This window comes from Nyctereutes procyonoides, unplaced genomic scaffold (assembly GCF_905146905.1).
Source record: "Nyctereutes procyonoides isolate TBG_1078 unplaced genomic scaffold, NYPRO_anot_genome, whole genome shotgun sequence".
NCBI classification, from domain to species: domain Eukaryota; kingdom Metazoa; phylum Chordata; class Mammalia; order Carnivora; family Canidae; genus Nyctereutes; species Nyctereutes procyonoides.
Genome location: NW_026575142.1, coordinates 19,010,309 through 19,029,859, shown reverse-complemented (window position 1 = coordinate 19,029,859; position 19,551 = coordinate 19,010,309). Strand labels below are relative to the sequence as shown.

Genomic DNA, 19,551 nt, shown 5'->3' with positions numbered 1-19,551 from the left:
TGTTTAGGGATGCAATGATTTCAAAGGAAAATGTCACTACCTTGCCTTTTAAAATGTTGTTCAGTGTTTTGCATCATCAGTCTCTTTGGATCCGACAATCCAACTAGTACGTGCTCATAGCTTTACTATTGAGATGAATAAAATTGGAGGCTTCATTTCCGAATATAGTGAGTTATTGCCTTGATTCCTTTCTCCCTTGATATCTTTCCCCATTTGTGTAAACTAAAAGTTAGGATAAAGTATTGTCTTTCATTGTCATCATAAATATCTCAATTTAATTTCTTCATGTCATAGTAATTCTGCTCAATGCATTCTGCTGTTTCTAGATGATGCTTGACAACACTTCAATTTCAACTCAATGAATACTAATTCACTTAAAAAATACAAACTAGTCTGTTTAGCACCATGAAGATCTTTTTTTAAGGTTTTATTTATTTACTTGAGATAGAGAAAGAGCATGAGCAGGAGGGAGGGGCAGGGGAAGAGGAAGAAGCAGATTTCCCATTGAGTAGGGAGCCAGCCTTGGGGCTCCATCCCAGGACCCTGGGATTATGACTTGAGCTAAAGGCAGACAATCAACTGAGACACTCAGGTAGGCCAGCACCATGTAGATCTTTTTATAGAAAGGCTATTGGAAATATATTTTTTTATTTTGAAAGGTGTTTTTCCCTTTGTGTATATTTGTTGTCTTTGTGCATTTCTTGGTTTCTTGGCTCAGCCTTCTCCTCCCTGTGATGATGCCAATTACTCCTAGCATCACAGCACTGCCCATATTCATCCATAGATGTTCTGACCCCTTGCAATGTTGTCAAGAGGCCTCTTTCAGAGAACACTTTGTAAAGTGATCAACACATTATTGTTATACACATTATCTTCAATAATTCCACTGACCAATTATGAAATGTTCAATATCAAAGATTGTTAGCTAAAAGACTAAAAAATAAAACCATAGGATTATGTGGAAACATTTTAGAATTTCAATTTTTAAACTAGATTTTAAATCACAAAATTTTCACACTCTTGGAAAAAATTTGCCCATGCACTTACTCCTTGATATTTAAGGCTGGGGATGGGGTGGTGGGGAGGAGTCATCAACTATCTGCCAGGATGCTAAACACTGAGATTTGAGAATGCATGAGTTCAGTTAAAGAGGTTTAAATAAAGATGTGTTCTGGCAGGATGGGAATACAACAACAACAACAACAAAAAAAAAAAGCAGGGATAGGAAAATTTCTATAGAAAAGTCAGGAAGGTTTTCAAACAGAAAATAACTTTTGAGCCATGACTTCAAAAGTCCATAGTGATGTAAAAAACCTTAACCTGAAGTTTAAACCCTAGGAAAATCAAACTTTATACTGTAAATTATGTTTTTAAATGTTTTAAAGAAACCAATGGCAAAACAAACATGTTTGAATTTGAATATAACCAAATCTAGAGAAATACAATATATTAACCAGAAATCATTGTTCATCACTTAAAAAAGAGAACTGTTTATTCTTTCAAACTTTGAATCTGCTGACAGTTTTGCTAACATAAATAGCACATTTTTTGGTATTATTTATGTCTGTTTGACAAAGAAGCAAATAGCATTAACACATCATAACTATTTCTAGTTTTATTAAAAATGAGATTAGTGATAGGTAAAACAGCTGAATGATTGGCATTGAGCATGAACTGTTTTTCCACTCTAGTAAAACAGTTATCATGTAATATTCTACTGTTTTATGACATTTTTTCCTATTGGGTATACTTCTAAGAGTCACACTAATAGTGGGTCACCATAAAAAAAGTTGGTCCTATTCTTTCATTACTCATTGTGCTAGAATGAGTTTGAATTTTTATTGGTAGAAATGCACAATGCCTTCTCCTATAATGATAATAACAATGGCAAATTGGGTAAGTAGAATGTGAAGTCTTTCCTGTGCTGGAGAAATCTCCTTAGAAGTATATATCAAGGATAGATTGCCTAATTTATGCACTGACATCAGATTGGTGAGAGCTATACAAACATCATATTACTTTCAATCGTGCCACATTCTTTCCCTTAGGTTCCAATATTAGAGCACACATATCATCTGTTTTACTTTTTATAAATGGATGAATGAGATAAAAAAAAAGTTTAAGTGTGATTTAGTGACTTACCCAAGATTATGACATACCTAATAGAGGAGAAAGTTAGTACAAAGTCCCTGTTTCTGACTCCTGGTTGATGCAACTTGTGAACGAAACTGCATTTTGACTCTTGCAACCAGAGCTATATATGAATTTAATATTCAAGAACCAATTTTATTAATTGTTTTGAGTGAATTTATGGATGGTGTTCTTGCCAGAATTCTTTATTATATTTTATTCGTATAATTTGATTTCTCCTAAGCATTATCCTGATCCATCCTTTTACCTATCCCTGTACTTTGTAGACACCAGTAATTGAGAAGAATGAAAGTCTGATTTAAAATCCAAACAAAACTAGTTGCAAAATATGAAACACAATAATGACAGAAATAAAATCTTGGCATATTTTAAGACAGATTTTATATAAATTACAGCAACCTGGGGGCAGTAAAATTGATGCATTGACACTTACATACCAAACTAATGTAGCAATTACAGTTCTATTTAGTAGTAGCACATAAGTAGAAACTTACAACTCTAAACGAAATTTATGTAGAAATTTATGTACCCTCGTACTGTTTATGCTGTGTCATCTCCTACAAGAAAATATATTTAGATCCGACAGGCATGGATTGTTTTTACTCAAGTAGATACATATTCAGTATAGTGTGCCCAGAAAATGATAACTTTCAAAATATGTCAAAAATACATTTACTTAATGTTTGTTACTCAATGTTTGCATTTGTCTTTCTCAACATACAGATTCAAATCACTAACTCTGTTCTTTCAGCCTGATGGTTAGCAGCATGTATAAGAAACCAAAATTTCTATAGGTTCCAGGCAGGTTTTTTTAAACATGTCCACTTATTTGTTACTTATTTGTGAATGATGGGAACAGTGACCGACTGAAAAGTACGTGTCCCAACTAAAAAGTTTGGCCACTACTTTGTTCCGGCAAGCAACTTACATGTTGGAATATGAACCCTGTGTGGTCAAATCTTCCAATTTTACAAAAGCAGGGAGGAATTTTGATTTTTGTAGGTATTAATTAGTTCCAAATTTAAAAAACACCAGCTGAGCCAAATGAACATGTCTCTGCACCATAGCTTGTCACATGGAATTCTAAGTAGAGATATGATTCCATGGTAATGATCATGGTACCCTTCAATAAGGATCTTGGTAAAGTGGGATCAGGTTCACACTGTCCTTAGCTCTTTTTTTTTTCTTTTTTTTTAAATGAATTAAAATTTTTTTTTTATTTATGATAGTCACAGAGAGAGAGAGAGAGAGAGAGAGAGAGAGAGAGGCAGAGACACAGGCAGAGGGAGAAGCAGGCTCCATGCACCAGGAGCCCGACGTGGGTGGGATTCGATCCCGGCTCTCCAGGATCTCGCCCTGGGCCAAAGGCAGGAACTAAACTGCTGCGCCACCCAGGGATCCCTGTCCTTAGCTCTTTCATTGTTTGTTTCATCAGTATCATAAGAAAGTATCATATCAGAAAATATTTCCATCATATCTTTATAGATGGAAAAATTGTCACAGTTGTAAACAGTTGTCCCAGAAAGAGTTGTTATTTGTGCTCATGCCTTTTCTCTATTTGTAGTCTTCAGTGATTGTTATTGTTCCCTACAGCCTAATGTTACTGATCTCCTCAAATAAAATTTGATTATGTAACGCTTCCTATTAAATCAGATTTTGATTATTTGAACTTAAAGGAAAGGATATGGATTATTTATTTTCTATACTCCCTCTTGAGAAAGTAAAGTACATGGCTGGCTCACTCATTGTTCCATCCCATTTCTAGGACCTTCCCTGGCAAACAGAAGATCAAATGAAAATCATTTTTTTTTAAGATTTTATTTATTTATTCATAGACACAGAGAGAGAGAGAGAGGCAGAGACACAGGCAGAGGGAGAAGCAGGCTCCATGCAGGGAGCCCGATATGGGACTCGATCCTCGGTCTCCAGGATCACACCCCAGGCTGCAGGCGGCGCCAAACCGCTGCGCCACCAGGGCTGCCCGAAAATCATTTTTAATAGGAGTTTGCTATTTTAGTCATCTACTCATTAAGTAAACTTTTTCTTAGCACAAATCGTGTGTCAAGCATCTTATTAAGTATTATTTTATATATCTGGATTATTAACTCAGTCTAGAAAACCATTCTGCTTCAGAGAAAAAGATTATACTGGTCTTCAGTTTAATGAGATACAATCTACATTTTTTTCATCTTGGTTAAGGTATAGTTAACATTATAAAATATTTAAAATATATATCATGATGATTTGATATATGTATACATTGTAAACGGATATCTGGGTAACTAATACATCTAATAAAATATAATCTACATTCTTAAGTATAAACATACATTTTGCCTTCAATTCTCTGTGGAACTTTTAGGAAGATGTCAACTTTTCTTCTTAATTCTACTTCCTAGAAAAGTATAAGATCAGACCATACTGTATATCTATCTCTAAGTAGATGTCTACTGCCTCTTGGTTAATCAGAAGTTTTACCCTGTATACCAAATAACCTTAGGAGGAAAAAGCCACACACTACAAGTCCACTAGCAAAAAAACAAAAACAAAAAAACAAGTCAAGGTCTCAATTAATTTTAAACTTTCAAATAGTCGAACTCTTAAATAGTCAAACTATTTAACTTTCTGTAAAAGAGAAATAGTGCTCCTATTTGATGAATAATAATGGATCTTTGTTCACCTGACTATTCTCTACAAAGACAAATTTTTTAAAAATCAGATCTCAAAAATAGTGTTTGATGGTCAAGTAGATATCAAGATAAAAGTGAACTCCCAACTTCAAACGACTTCAAATTCATGTGTTCTTAAAGAGTAATCTCTTCACATCCTCAGTTTTTGATGTTAAGATTTTTAGTAATATGCCAACTGACTCATCATATCAACCAACCAACCAATCAATCATATATTTGTATCAGATCACATCCTATAGTAAGAACAGGACTGGATCACCAAAATAAACAGGGTCTTCAAAGCATTCAGTTCAGCCAGGGTCACTTAAATCAATTAACCAAAATCAAAAGTAGCCCCATGTGTGGAGAGAGAGAGATACACACTAACATAATATGGTCTGTTTTTATTGGTTATACTTAATGGTTATAGTCTTCATTTGTTTTGTTTTAGTTTGATTTTGTTTTAAAGATTTTACTTATTTTATTTGAGAGAGGGGGAGAGAGAGAGAGAGAGAGAGAGAGAGCACACTGGCAGAGGGAGTGGCAGGCAGAAGGAGAAGGAGGTAGAGGGAGAAGCAGGCTTCCCACAGAATGATGAGCCGGTTGTGAAGCTTGATCCCAGGACCCTGGGATCATGACGTGAACTGAAGGCAGATGCTTAACCAACTGAGCCACCCAGGCTCCCCTATAGTCTTCATTTGAACTCTGGATGTGTCATCAAACTAGGTGGCCAACTTGAAGACTGGAATGTCTTTCTATAACATGAAAAGTTGGCTTATAAACAACAAAATATATTTCTTTTTCATCAAGACTTACATTTTCCTTTTGACGTTCATCTTTCTCATATTGTAGCTTACTAAGGGTAGTAGATTGAATAATAGCTCCTGAAGATATCTATGTCCTAATTCCCAGAATCTGTGAATATGTAAGTTACATGGCAAAGGAGAATTAAGATTGCAAATAATATTATAGCTACTAATCTTCCGACAGGGAATCCTGGATTATCCAGATTGGTCCGATGTAATCACAAGCTTCCGACAGGGAATCCTGGATTATCCAGATTGGTCCGATGTAATCACAAGCTTCCTTAAAAATGGAGCAGTGAATTGGAAGAGAGAATCAGAGATGGCAGTGTGAGAAAACTTCAGCTTGATAGAAGAGTGCGGCCATGAGCCAAGGAAAATGGGCAGTCTCTAGAATTGCAAAAGGCAAGGGAATAGATTCTCCCCTAGAGGCTGCAGAAAGGAATACATACCTTCTAATACCTGTCAACACCCCCAGTCAGGGTTTCTGACCTACAGAACTGTAAACTATTAAGGTTGTGCAGTTACAAGCCACTAAGTTGTGATAATTTGTTATAGCGGCCAAGAAAACTAATACACTGAGAAACTTTAACTTTTTTCAGAAGACTCTGTCACTAAGATTGCATTAATAAAACAGTTAAAATTTTCAGACTTTTCTTAAAACATTGTATATTTCTTCATTCATTTATTTTCAGGAGGTAATCCACAGCAGTCAGGTCGACATTTCCAGAAGCAGCCAGGAAATGGAAAGAATTGAACAAGAAGCTTCCAATGCACACAAAAGTGATGTTCTTGGAACAGAAATGGTAACTACTTAAAAAGACAATACTTTCCAAACAGTTTACAGAGCTGTATGGAAATTCTGACCTCATTGTAAGCAATTGCTTTTAATGTCCTTTATGTGTTTACTATCAATACATATCAGTGTCTATTTCCTCACTTTGGAACTGATGTTCTTTGAAAAATAAGATGAGCACCATAAAAATATGAGTGCATTTTAGATGTTAATTCATATATATTCTGTTATAGCGTGAGCCCATGCATTAAAATAAGGGATAGAAGTTCAATTAGCATCTCTTAGTGTTTGTTGGAGTCTTGAATGAAAATCATTGTGAAATGAAAAATATATTGTATAATACTAAAATAACTGACTTCTTAAAGACAACTGTTTGTTTAAAACATAGGCCTCTCATCTTGAAAAACACACTGAGGAAAGAAGCCAAGCTTCTCAGTTCCATCAGTATGTTCAAGAAACAGGTGAGAATCTGTTATTATTTGACCCCAATATACCTTTCTCCTGCTGATATATCTGTGTTTGAATGGAAGCCTTCCAAAGCACAATCCCTCCCACTAAGTAAATTTAGTAACTGTGACTCATGGTCCCAAAGGGGACAGAGTAGTATTTCTATATATAATTAGGTTCTGTGTGTGGTAATGGATGCAATAAGCTTCTAAAATAGTTCACTGCCCATCAGCCTTATGAATTCATCCTAAAAGCCTAGAAGGTGATACGCCAGCCACCTCTGAATTGCTTTTTGCCGTAGGGACCTAGAATAAAACTTAATGTTTAACAAGCTCTCTGAGAACAGAAATGTTTCCTAGATTGTATTTCTTTTAATAACAGATTTAAACATTTCTATATACAGTTTTTCAACCTAAAGATATGAGATTTAACTACAGACAAATCTGTGAGAGTTTGCATAAGACCCATACAGGTTATCTTGACTATAAAAGGGGAATGAGAAGCTTTGTTGCCTTGAAGAGCTAAAAGAGAAGATTTAAGCCAATTGCGACCCTATCATTACTTGACCCTATCTGTATTTTGGTTTTATTTTGGTTTTCCTAAAGGAAGTAGGTCTTCCTTTTCTGTTCTTCTGCTGTTCCTTTCTTGTTTTATAACTTTTATTTTCCCTAAGCATGAAAATAAAACATGCTTGTGGAAAACTTGAGAAATATATACAATTAAACAACACTCCCATCACTATGACTCCCCACGGTTCTTCCAATATTTCTTGACATATACTAACTTACATAACGAAAGAGTGCCATATATATACATTTGTACCTTGAAACATTTTATTTAACATATATTGTGAGAAGTTTCCCATAGCATTAGTTTCCTTCTCAAGCATCATGGCTATTCGTTACATAACATCCCTGGTATTCTTTTCTGTTTGCAGTCATTGATACAGCTGAGGATGAAGAAATCCCGAAGGTTTCAGCTAAGTTTTTAAAAGAGCAGTTTGAAAAGTCTGCCCAGGAAAAGGTCCTTTATTCTGACAAAGAGATGACCCCAGCCAAGCAGATTAAAGTAAGACAATTTCTCTACATAGAAACATTTTAAGTGAAAAGCCAGATATAAATGCGTAGCATTTTCAAATTATTGAATGTTTGATGTGGTTTTCCAACTAAATCCTGAGCCAGTACTTTTCTGTTCCATAAGGAGGATATTATTCTACATGAGAAAAGCAGTGGAGTTAGAACTTTTCTCATAAGAAAAAAATGAAAAAATTATATGTGCTCTAAAGTTTAATAGCTAGCATTAGATAAAATAATAAAGTCAATTTTAAATGTCAGATACTCTGCTTAAAATTCCAAGGAAAACAAAACAACCCTCAAAAGTACTTTAAGACTTTTATTGCTTCCCTCTAGATTACTCAGCATAGCATATTAAGTAAAGGAAGAAGAACAATCAAGATTATGTGAAAATGTTAAAGTACTGAGCTGTTGATGTATTGAATGGGGAATATAACTCTGAAAGTGCAATGAATTATAAGAAAGATAGTAACAAACACTAAATATTGCTCCCAGATAGGTCTCTCAAAGGAGTCTATTACCTGTTATTTCCAAAGGAGATGTCATAGCAGGTGGACAGGTGAGGGGCAGTACCTAGGAAGTCTTTGCCACTATACCCGTTTTTATAAGCTTTGACTTTCTTTCCCTTAAAGATCATAAGTGAATATGAAGAGACTTTAAAACCATCATCAGTTGTGAGTACCTCTTCCACTTCCTGCACATCGACCAGCCAGAGGAAGGAAACATCAAGCACAAAACATAGTGACCACAGTGCCTCTTCCTCAACTCTGGTACAAGTTAATGCGACTCCTATGGGAAAGACAGAAGAATTTCCTCCTCCCCCACCTGATATATTTCAAACTCCAGTAGATGTGACAGCATTTTCCCAGTCCCCTGAATTCCCCAACCCTCCTAGAATACCACTAGTACCGAAAGAATTATATTCTAAGCAAAGAAATCTGTATGAATTAAACCGTTTATATAAACACATGCATCCTGAGTTAAGAAAAAACTTAGAAAAAGATTATATCAGTGAGGTTTCTGAAATTGTCTCTAGCCAAGTGAACTCAGGGAGCTCAGTTTCAGCAGATGTGCAACAAGCCCGGTATGTTTTTGAAAATACAAATGACAGTTCTCAAAAAACTCTGAACTCAGAAAGAGAACACTTGGAGTGGGATGAAATTCTGAAGGGGGAGGTGCAGTCCATGAGATGGATCTTTGAGAATCAGCCTTTAGATTCCATCAACAATGGCTCTCCAGATGAAGATAACATCAATAAGGGCATTGCTGGTCAAGAAATTATTGCTGGTGGTGATGTGAAATATACTACGTGGATGTTTGAAACTCAGCCCATAGATACTCTGGGGGATCATTCTTCTGGCACTGAAGAAAATGCTGAGAAAATTCCTGAGTTAGCCAGAGGAGATGTCCGCACTGCCCGGTGGATGTTTGAGACAAAGCCATTAGACTCAATGAATAAAATGCATCAAGAAGAATCAATGGTAACTGCCACAAAGGACATAACTGGTGGGGATGTCAAGACTGTGAGATATATGTTTGAAACTCAACATCTGGATCAGCTTGGACAGCTTCATTCAGTGGATGAAGTTCACCTACTGCAACTCAGGTCTGAGCTCAAAGAAATTAAGGGAAATGTTAAGAGAAGTATAAAATGTTTTGAAACTCAACCATTATATGTTATTAGAGATGGCTTAGGTCAAATGCTAGAAATTAAAACTGTTCACAGAGAAGACGTTGAAAAGGGAGATGTGAGAACAGCACGTTGGATGTTTGAAACACAGCCCTTGGACACAATTAACAAGGATATCACAGAAATTAAAGTTGTCCGAGGAATATCTATGGAAGAAAATGTCAAAGGTGGGGTGAGTAGGGCAAAGTGGTTATTTGAAACTCAACCTTTGGAAAAAATCAAAGAAGAGTCAGAAGAGGTCATCATTGAAAAGGAAACAATAATAGGTACAGATGTCTCCAGAAAGTGTTGGATGTTTGAAACGCAGCCATTAGACATTCTAAAAGATGTTCCTGATGCAGAGCCTCTAAGATCTGAAGAGATAATAGGGGGTGATGTACAAACTACTAAGCATCTATTTGAAACACTTCCGATAGAGGCTTTAAAAGATAGTCCTGATGTAGGAAAACTTCAAAAAATCACTGCCTCTGAGGAAGAAAAGGGAGATGTTAGACACCAAAAATGGATTTTCGAAACCCAACCTCTGGAAGACATTAGAGAAGATAAAAAAGAGTACATACGAACAGTGAAACTTGAAGAAGTTGACAGAGGAAATGTAAAGAATTTCACACATATCTTTGAATCAAACAATTTAATTAAGTTTGATGCATCACATAAAATAGAGGTGGAAGGAGTCACAAGAGGGGCTGTAGAGTTAAACAAATCACTTTTTGAAACAACACCACTTTATGCCATTCAAGATCACCTTGGAAAATATCATCAAGTCAAGACAGTGCAGCAAGAAGAAATCCTAAGAGGTGATGTAAGAAGTTGTAGGTGGCTTTTTGAAACAAGGCCCATTGACCAGTTTGATGAAAGCATTCATAAATTCCAGATAATCAGAGGAATATCTGCTCAAGAAATACAGACCGGAAATGTGAAATCTGCTAAATGGCTATTTGAAACCCAACCTCTTGATTCGATTAAATATTTTAGTAATATGGAAGAAGTAGAAAGTAAAACTGAACAAGTGACAGATATTGTTAAAGGGGATGTCAAAACTTGCAGGTGGCTTTTTGAAACCCAACCAATGGAGTCTCTTTATGAAAAAGTTTCCTTAATGACTGGCAGTGAAGAAATTCACAAGGGAGATGTCAAAGCCTGTACCTGGCTCTTTGAAACTAAGCCACTTGATACCATAAAGGATGACTCTGAAGCAACCACCAAATTGCAAACTGTAAAACAGGAGGAGATCCAAGGTGGGGATGTTCGTACGGCATGTTTTCTTTTTGAGACAGAAAATTTGGACAGCATACAAGGAGAGGAAGGAAAAGAAATCAAGGCTGTGGAAATGGATATCCAAGCTGGAGATGTCTCCAGCATGCGGCATAAATTTGAAAACCAACCTTTAGATTCCATAAGTTCCAGTTCAGAGGAAGTTTTGAAAAAGATCAAAGCCCTAAAGACTGAAGATATTCAGAAAGGCAATGTTTTAAATTGTAGGTGGCTTTTTGAAAACCAACCAATGTATATGATAAAAGAGAACCACGAAAGTGGCAAATTAGTTAAGACAGTGACAGACGTACAAGGTGGGGATGTAAGAAAGGGGTGCTTTATTTTTGAGACTTTTTCTTTAGATGAGATTAAAGAAGAATCTGACTGTATCAGCACCAAGAAAACAATTACTGAAGAAGTAATGAAGGGTGACGTAAAAAGCTACAGAATGCTCTTTGAAACCCAGCCACTCTATGCAATTCAAGATCGAGAAGGGTATTATCATGAAGTGACAACAGTTAAAAAAGAAGAGGTGATTCATGGAGATGTACGAGGAACGAGGTGGCTTTTTGAAACAAAACCACTAGACTCAATTAATCAGTCAGAGACTGTATATGTTATTAAATCTGTCACACAAGAAGACATTCAGAAGGGAGATGTTAGTTCTGTCAGATACAGATTTGAAACCCAGCCACTGGATCAGATTTCAGAAGAATCACGTGATGCTATGCCCACTGTGGACTATATTCAAGGTGGGGATGTAAAGGCAGGTAGACAATTTTTTGAGTCTGAAAACAGTGGTAAGAATACTTATGTAAGAACAGTAAGTGTCAGTGAAATACAAAAGGGCAACGTTAAAACATCCACTTGGCTATTTGAAACCCACACCATAGATGAGCTGAGAGGAGAAGGGTCAGAATATGAAAATATCAAAACAGTTACCCAGGAAGATATGCAGAAAGGTGATGTTAAGCAGGCGGTATGGCTTTTTGAAAATCAAACTTTGGATTCCATTAGGGAAGCCGAGGAAAGCACCACAAAAGTCATCAAGGAGGAAATCCCTCCTTCTGATGTCAAGACAACTACATGGCTCTTTGAAACCACACCCCTTCACGAATTCAATGAAAGTAGAGTAGAGAAGGTAGAAATTATTGGCAAGAGCATTAAGGAAACATTAGAAGAACTCTACTCTCAAAAAGTCATTGAGGCTCCTGGAATCATCATTGAAGCTGGTGAAGTTGGGGATGTTCGAATGGCAAAATACAAGTTAATGAATCAAGCATCTCCTGAGATACAGAAAGAAGAAATTATCAGGGTTGATCTCAGAAATATAATAATGAACCTACTTTCAAAAAGAGACTGCACAAGAAGGGAGATTTGGGTTAGTGAAGAAGAGAAGGGCAACGTTAATTTGACCAAAACTCAATTATTAAACCGATCAACAGAATTTCATGCTGAAAAAGAAGAAATAGTGAGTGGTGATGTCCAACAAGCAATAAAAAGCCTGTTCTCTGAGGACAGGTCTGTAAAGAAAGGCATTTTAATTCAGGAAGATGAAAGAGGAGATGTTAATATGACTATCTATTGTCTTCTTCATGAAAACACTGGTGACACAATTAAGCGTGAAGAAATAATAGGGGGTGACGTAAAACGTACCATTCACAATTTGCTGTCTTCCATATCGAACAATAAGATATCCGAAAGGGCAAAAATCGATGCTTCGGAGAGGGGAAATGTTCAGTTTTTCACAACATGCATAGAGACTGGAGCTTTGGATTATCTTAAACAACTCCAGGAAGGGTCAAATGAAACACTGACAGCTAGGAAACAAGAAGGAGAGGAAACAATTATTGGTGGTGATGTGGAGGGCACAAAACTCTTACTAAAGAAAAGGCAGTCTCAGGTGGGACGTACTGTTAACGAGGCTGACATCATCCCAGGAGATGTGCAGAACACAGTTAAGGTTTTTATGACAGAGCCTCAACCTACATTTTGCAAGACACCCAAAGAAGAAATTATCAAAGGTGATTTGCAATCAACCCTAAATTCCCTCAGCCAGGCCATAAATCAGAAAACAGTGGCTAAAACAGAAGAAACTATAAAAGGTGACATGCTGACCACACTCAAGTCACTTAGAGAATCAAGCCACCAGTGGAGAGAATCTAAACAGCCCAATGCCATCCCTGGTGACATCGAGAAAGCTATTGAATGCCTTGAAAAGACTGCAAGCACAAGAACGGAAATTCTGAAAAAGGAGCTTATCCGAGATGACCTTGAAATATCATTAAGGAATCTGAAAGAAGCCCAGGGAGCTTTCAAAGAGGTGGATAAAAAAGGTGTAATGAAAGAAGATGTGAAAAGTGTGATGGGAGGATCTTCAGAAGAGCAGAAAATGATTCATCAGCTGGCTGTCCAGAGGGACACAAAAAGTGTTCTTCAGCCAAGACCAGGACCATTTGAGCCAGTGGCCAGGTGGCAAGGGGGAGCAGATCAAACCACAGGCAAATCTTGTCACGGGAATTTGAAAGAAGAAAGAACTGAAGTTACTCTTCCAAAGGCCCCCAAAGGCACTGTAAAGATTGTCATAGATCGTGAACAAAACAATGATGCTCTTGAGAAAAGCCTTAGAAGTCTATCTAATTCACACCACAAGGCTATTAAAAATGTGTTGGAATCGGGGGACAAAATGGGTGTCCGGACTGATACCACAACCGAGCAGCATCGTAGTGATGAGCATATGAGCAGACAGTTGACCTCAACTGTGTCAGCTAAGGAATATCTAAAAACTGAGGAATCAGAGACTGCGAGAGAACAGAAGGATGCTGTCTTTCACTCTACTCAATCTATCGATAAAAGAGTGGGAAGGCAACAGACTCAAACTTGCAAAGTGAGGAATGACCACCAGAAGACTGAGTCTTTCTCTGTAAAGAGTCCTAAAAGTACCCCAAACCTGAAAATACCAACAGATACACAAAGCCCTAGGCCCATTTCAACCCAGGGGCCAGTCAATAAGACAGTTGGGAAAACTTATGAAGTTTCAGAGGACTTCCAGAAGCAAACCTTGTTAAAGCAAGAAATACAATGTTCTCATAAAGATATGAAGAAAAAGAACATGAACCCTCAACCGACTTTGCCTATGGAGCAAGACATAGCAAATATAACAAAAGTGAAAGTCTCCCCCAAAAGCCACAGTAAATTTAAAGCAACTGACAAAAAGCAGGCTGACGTTCATCTGAGGAGCCAGGACTTTCTCATGAAGACAAATACTTCCGCAGACTTAAAAATGGCAATGGAAATGTCCTTGAACTCAACCAACTGTAACCCTGAAAATAATGTAGAGGAAAGTGAGTGCTCTCTTCCACCTCCGTCTCCACCTCCTCCTCCCCCTTCTAATGCATCATCCGAAATTGAATTTCCTCTTCCTCCTCCACCTCCTTTAATGATGCTGCCTGAAAAAAATGTTTTTCCTCCATCACTGTCCCCAGAGATGATAAAGGCTGAATTTGAAAGTTTCCCAGGCCTCCCTCTTCCTCCACCACCAGAAGATGAGAAGTCTGAAAGAGATTGTCTGTCAGCGTTTCCAACACCTCTATCTCCTCCAACTCCATCTCATAAACCAGCACATCTCCTTTCCTCCTCTGTTCAAGAAAAGCACACTGGAACCTTCATACAACATTCCCAGGAAGAAGCCTTCAGTTCGCAGCAAACTCATTCTCAGGCTAAAGTCCTGAAAGGAAAATCAGGAGTACTTTTGCCACCTCCCACACTCCCCAAACCCAAATTTCCCAAACAGAGAGAAGACAAAAAGAATCACAGTTCCCCAAAAGTTGAACTGGAAAATTTCCTGCCAGATGTGGAATGTAAAATTACTCCCTCAACGGATCAGAAAAGAGCAGTAATGCCGACTAGCAGTGAACACACAGAGGTGAAACAGAGCACATCTAGAAGAAGTCTTGATGAAAGAAAACAATTATCTATGGACTCTATGAGGTGTCTCTCACAGACAGTTCCAGAAACTTCACTACCCAGGGAAAAAACAATGGCGCCTCTTCTAAAATCTCATTCATTCTCAGCAGGTTCAGGACCACAAAGTCCAAAACCTTATATGAGAAAATTTAAGACCCCTTTAATGATTGCTGAGGAAAAGTACAGACAACAAAGAGAAGAGCTCGAAAGACAGAAACATGAGAGTTCTTGCTACAACACAGTCAAAACAGAAAGCCCAAATCAAAACAGGTCAGTGCTGCAGAAAACAAAGGAGGAGGCTCCCCTACCTGGAACGGAGTCAGGGGTCACTTTGGTTCAACCAAACCCAAACCCTCAAAGTCATTCTCAAGTGCCAGGAGCGTGTACTGATGACAAGCTTTCTACCACAGCACCAGTGACAGCCGCCGCCAAGGGGCTCCAACATGTTTCAGCAGCCTCAGAAGACAAGGCTGTGATGAAAACGGAAGTCTTACGGAGCTCACGGGACATGTTACGATCTGCATCAGCTCGCGAAGTTAAGCAGGAGCACCAGGAATGCAGTACACAGCAAACACAACACGAGTGTCTGGAGGAGCAGTTGCACTTGCCCCCAAGAAAACCAGGGCCTCCAAGTTTCAAAGTCAAAACGATCAAGCTTCCAACTGCAGATCACAAATGCAATGAAACGGACCGTACGTATCAAAGCTGTAAAAAGCAACCCGACTGTGACGATCAAACCATTAGCAAGCAACAATACCAGAAAACCGAGAAAACTGAAGCGAGCACCGAATATAGTCATAAGCAATCGGCAGCTGAAAAATATTATCAACTACCCAAAAAGGAGAAAAGAGTGACAATAACATTGCCTACAGACCCCCCAGGGAAAAGCCATGAAAGTAAACTGCATATCGTTCCTGAGAAGCAAAGAGAATTTAGAGAATCTGCGAGTGGGAAGCCTCCAGGAAGTGAAAGAACAGATCAGGAACCAGCAGCGATGGGTCCAGAGGAAGAGAGACTAAGAGTTGAAAGAAAACAAGGACATTTGAATAAATCAGCACAGCAGGTAGTCAAGCAAAAGGTCACTGATGTACATCTTGATTCACAAACGTGGAATTTTCAGCAAACACAGACTTCTGAAAGTCAAGTGGAACGTAAAACAGCACCTCAGCCGTCTAATAATCTGCAAGAAGAAAAATGTCTTGAGGTCAAGGGCATACAACAGAAACGAGTCTTTTCACACAGTAAAGATTCAAAGCAAGAGATCACAGCCAACAAGTCTTTATTTTCCTCCGCAAAAGAATCCCAGCAGGATGATGGAAAACGTGCAATCAATATACTGGAATCCTTGAGAAAACGTGAAGAACTGCAACAGATTTTGTCTCGGGTACAACAGTTGGAGGCAGAGCCTGGTAAAGGTGGCCTTGAAGCCTTTCAGACGCTGTTAAAGGTCATGCCAGGATGGCTCCTAAGTGAAGAAAAGAGGGAGCGTGGCGTTTGCATTGCTGCGGAGAACAATCTAGAAAAAATCAGGGAAGAAGTAACGCATATTAAAACTCAAGTGGAGGGTATGCTTGTGTCCTGTGAGAGCACCATCCAGGGGGCCATGGTGTCCTCCAGGGCAGAGGAGCAAGGGAGCCAACCCCCGGGCCTTCGGGGGACGTCGTCGTGGGGAGACGGGGCTGCAGCTCAGCTCCACGTGCCCGCAGCTCAGCCCCACGTGCCCGCAGCTCAGCTCCACGTGCCCGCAGCTCAGCCCCACGTGCCCGCAGCTCAGCTCCACGTGCCTGCGCATCCCGACGGCCCAGCAGGCCACGGCCAGGGCCCCACGGGCTCCCTGAAGACACGCCCAAGGTCCCCAGCTTTCATAACCATCGAGTCCAGCGCCCGGCGCCCGCGCAGCCCCCCCGGGGACCAGCTGCCCCGGGTCCCTAAGGCGCATGGCTCGGCCGAGGCCCCCGCGCCAGGTGCAGCCAGCACCGCGCCCCTGCCCCCGGCCCCGGCCCCAGCCCCCGGGGGTCGCTCGGAGCAGCTGGCCAAGCTCCGAGACGCCACCGCCAGGTTAGCGGCAGGGGCTGCCCCGTGTCCCGCAGCAGCCCCGGCCGCCAGGGCAGAGCGCAGGTCCGAGATCATCCCCTCTCCCGCCTCGCTCCGGCGCCAGATTAAGATAGAGACCCGCGCCAGGGACTCGGCTCCCAGCATCACCATTCCCATCAGCGTGGCCTTCGGAGGAGCCTCCGCGGGAGCGCAGGGGCAAGTCAGGCGGGGGGAGGAAAGGGCCGCCTGCGTCCACCTGGACGCGGGGCCGGGGCCGGCGGAGGCGCAGTGCGCGGGCCGGGCGGCCGGGCGGCCCCCGGGTGACCTCGGGCGGGAGGCGCACGGGTGGCTCCGGGAGTGGGAGGCTGGCGCCGCCTTTGCGGCCGCGTCAGGCGGGAGACTTGACACAAACGGAGAAGCCGCCCACGATATTCAGCACGAAAGCCACTCGTTCTGTAAGGAGGAATTTGGATGGACGTCCCTAGAAAATACGAGATTTGCAGGCTTCTCCTGCGGTGGCCCCCGGGAGCTGCAGGGGAGCAGCCCCGCGGCGCGGTCCCCACGGGAGCAGCTCCCCGGGGCGGAGGCGCGCGAGCGGCAGGCGGGCGGGCCGTCCGTGGGGCCGTTCGCGGGGCCGTCCGTGGGACCGTCCGCGGGACCGTCCGCGGGGCCGTCCGCCTCGCGCAGCCCCGGGGCCGCGGGATGCGGCCTGGACTTCAAGCACGCGCCTCCGACCTATGAGGACGTGCTCGCGGGCCACAGCTTGGATCTCGCCGACTCTCCCAAAGAGCTCAGGAGCAAGTTGCAGAAGGCGTGGCAGGAGGGCGAAGACGTGTTTCAAAGCCTGGGATTTGCGACCTCAGATGCTGCGGCCACCGAGACCAGAGCCACCTTCCACCTCGCAGAGGCATCTGCATGGAGACGCGGTAAATGAGCTTGCAGGGTGTGCGGACTAACCCGCTTGGAGGCCACGGGCCCAGCTGGGGCGACTTACGGTTGAAGGAGTGTTTGAAAATAACCCAAAGCTAACAGCTTCCCAGGCCCAGGGTGGCCTTCTCTGGGCGACGCTTGCTCCCACCGCTTTCTTTTTACAACAGCATCTAACGTAGGACTCACCTGCACTGTGTGAAAATAACAACTGCCCTCCTATAGGTTATTGAGACCTGTATTTTTCAAGGTAAATAGGACTTTGGGTAAAGTAGCAGAGAGAATAACTGTTATCGTAACAGTATTAATGATTGTATGATAACTGTGTATTTATTAAAAGTGGCATGCCCATTATTAAGACTTTTATTAAAAGTTCATGCTTTATCCACTTGCCCAAGACAGCATTAGATAATATCTATTGACCTACTATTGACGTATTTTTAACTGACTTAAATTATGTTCGCATTTGAATTCAATACAGCCTGGTAATGATCTAAGGAGCAATTTACACCCTTCATATGTGCCTTAATGATTTTTATTGATTGATATCTTTGACACAAGTACGAGTATGGAATTGGACCATTTGTACATTTAATTATTGTTATTAATCTGGGTGGAGTTAGCATTCTCTAACGCCACTGTTGTTGTTTTTTTTTTTTCCCTATAAACTAATTTTATTTTACCTTTCTTAAACTCCAAATGATAGCTTGGTTGGCCTCATTCACAGGTGAACATGGACAATACATTTTAAAAATCTGATTATATATTTAGAAGGAGGAAGATTCAAAACACACAAACTTAGTACTTATTTTTTAACACCAGAGAACATTTTATTTCTTTATATTTCCCTACCTTTTATAATTAATGAGGCTTTGCTATAAAAGGATTTGACATAATTAATGTGCACCATTAGCATAGTCCATCCTTCTAAACAGATTGAAAGAAATATCAAGATCGAAAATAAAAAATGCTGAAACTAATAATTATGCCTCTATCATATTTGTAACATATGTATCTAGTTTATCAGATTAATATGATTTCTTACTGTGCTTGCTTCTGGCATAATCAAGCAAAGCTGTCTGATTAATTTCAAATGCTCAGTTTCTGTTAAGATAACTAAAAGCATACAGAAAATGCAGAAACAAAAACCACCCAGTATTTATATTAGAAATATGCGTCCTACTAGAACCAAAAACAAACAAACAAAAAATACAAAGGAGATCTCTTAGTAGTTAGAATCAAGCATCAGAGGCCTAAAGTACATACTCATTTATAAAAAGAACACTGAGCATATATGCTTTTATACAGAACTAATATGAAAGCTTAATTTGTTAGTTTCGTGGGATTGTGGTGAGGATCAAAATAATGAGGTAAAAATTCTATGTCAGCTTTGAACCACCATCTAAACACTGGTTAGCAATATAACTACTGTGATTTATAGGAGCCTGCGTTCACCTGAGCTCAGCAGCATGTGGCTATCGATACTCTAAAGCAAGGGAGGAGGTAGGAAAAGTATAAAAGGCAAACATGAGAGTCCAAAAAAGCCATTTAGACGGAGAAGAAATGGCCTTGAACATCTCAGGATGTATTCAGGAGTCTCACTGTATTAACGTTAAGAAACGATGTCACAGAGTCAACACTAAGTCATCAAGGAAATATTTAAACGAATACAATATCCTCAGCTTTAACAAGTATGTAGATACTCTGAAAAAAAATCTCTCCAGAATGCTTTAAAAAATGA

General features: G+C 40.1%; 1 protein-coding gene across 2 annotated transcripts in view; it reads left to right on the top strand.

Annotated features, from left to right (window-relative positions):
• XIRP2 (xin actin binding repeat containing 2) overlaps positions 1-19,551 on the top strand; it is a 74,436-nt gene that overhangs the window by 46,142 nt on the left and 8,743 nt on the right. Inside the window, exons 4-7 of one of the 2 annotated variants that reach the window (XM_055308361.1) lie at positions 6,319-6,429; positions 6,808-6,880; positions 7,804-7,934; positions 8,572-17,809. In XM_055308361.1, coding sequence (XP_055164336.1) covers positions 6,319-6,429; positions 6,808-6,880; positions 7,804-7,934; positions 8,572-17,809 — 9,553 coding nt within the window. The remainder of the gene's footprint in view (positions 1-6,318; positions 6,430-6,807; positions 6,881-7,803; positions 7,935-8,571; positions 17,810-19,551) is intronic. The other variant, XM_055308362.1, reaches the window with a different exon arrangement.